The sequence below is a fragment of the Plasmodium reichenowi genome, chromosome 12 (assembly GCF_001601855.1).
Source record: "Plasmodium reichenowi strain SY57 chromosome 12, whole genome shotgun sequence".
NCBI classification, from domain to species: domain Eukaryota; phylum Apicomplexa; class Aconoidasida; order Haemosporida; family Plasmodiidae; genus Plasmodium; species Plasmodium reichenowi.
In genome coordinates, this window is record NC_033657.1 from 456,170 (window position 1) to 457,729 (window position 1,560).

At 14.9% G+C, this 1,560-nt stretch overlaps 1 protein-coding gene across 1 annotated transcript in view; it reads left to right on the forward strand.

Moving 5' to 3' along the window:
* Window positions 1–457, forward strand: part of PRSY57_1211000 (DNA replication licensing factor MCM5, putative) — a gene marked incomplete at both ends in the record, with an annotated part of 2,810 nt that extends 2,353 nt beyond the window's left edge. Inside the window, 2 exons of the mRNA XM_012908539.2 lie at window positions 158–267; window positions 388–457. Coding sequence (XP_012763993.1) covers window positions 158–267; window positions 388–457 — 180 coding nt within the window. The remainder of the gene's footprint in view (window positions 1–157; window positions 268–387) is intronic.
* Window positions 458–1,560: the final 1,103 nt, after the last annotated feature.

Below are 1,560 nucleotides of genomic sequence, written 5' to 3' on the forward strand. Positions count from 1 at the left end.
ATATATATATATATATATATCCATTGTGTATAATTTTAAAAAATGTTTTAATATGACTTATATTTTTTAATTTTATTATTAAATATATTTTTCTGTAACAATTAAAATAATGATTTTTATAATACGTGCATATTTTAATTATTTTTTTTTTTATTAGCAAGCGGAAGATGCAATATTAGGTCGACTTGGAAAAGGACAAAGAGCTTCAAGAGTTAATTTATTTAGGGAACTACAATTAAGAGGTTTTGACAGATCAGCATTATCAAAGTAATAAAAAAATATATATATATATATATATATATAAATATATATATATTTATATTTATTTATTTATATTCTCTTTTTTTTTAATATCTCTTACTTTATATATACCTAATTTTTTTTCAGAGCTTTGGCCATATTAATTAAAAAGGGTGAACTCCAAGAAAGAGGAGATCGTTCAGTCAGACGTACATAAAAGTGTTAACCTAATATTTCGTTTTTAAACAATATTATAAATGTATTTTATTTTTTTCTGTTAAAAGTTTTTTTTTTCTTTTCTTTTTAAGTTTTGTCCATATAATATATCAATGTACATATATGTTTTATAAATTATATGTATATGTCTATATGTACTTATATTTTTTCTCAAGTTGAAATTCCATATTTTTATGGATATTTTCTCTTGAATTTCGTGTACCATATTTTTAAATAGTTATAATAATAAATATACGTTTTCTTTTATTTTAATATAATAAATTTATATGTACTTAAAATATATTATAATTTTTTTTTTATTCTTTCTATATAATATATATATATATATATATATATATGTTACCTTAAAAATAACTGCACACAAAAATAAATACCTTATTAAAAAAAAAATATATTCTTTTTTCTTAAAAATGTAAAAATAGAAACGAATTAAATTAGTTTATTTTATTACATTTATTTAGGGATATAAAAAGCTTCTGATTTTATTTGCATTTAAAAAAAAATAAAAAGATATTGTCATTATATGAACATTATTATATGTTATATTATAATTTAGCATTTTTTAATGCAATTTAAGCATTTTATATGAATTCTATAAAATATTTTTACATACATTTTGATAATAACATATTATATAAATAAAATATAAATTAGGGAATGTACATCTTTTATACAATATAGAAAAATATAATATATATATATATAGATATAGATATAATTATAATATAAATATATAATATAGTTCAATATACATGCCATAGTATTATTATACATATATAAATATATGAATTAAATATTTATAAATAAATACACAAATATCCAAATAAAAATATTTTATTTATATAATAATATATTCATAATTATTATTATAACTACAATTATATATATATAATATATATATATATTATATGAGAAATATTATATAATGAAAAAAAAGAAAAAGAAAAAAAAAAAAAAATAAAGAACATTTTTTTATAAATAACTTTTTGCATGTTTCAACATAAATAAAAATAAATATATATTATATATATATATATATATATATAATATTACAAATATAAAAATTAATTCGTGCGAAAATAA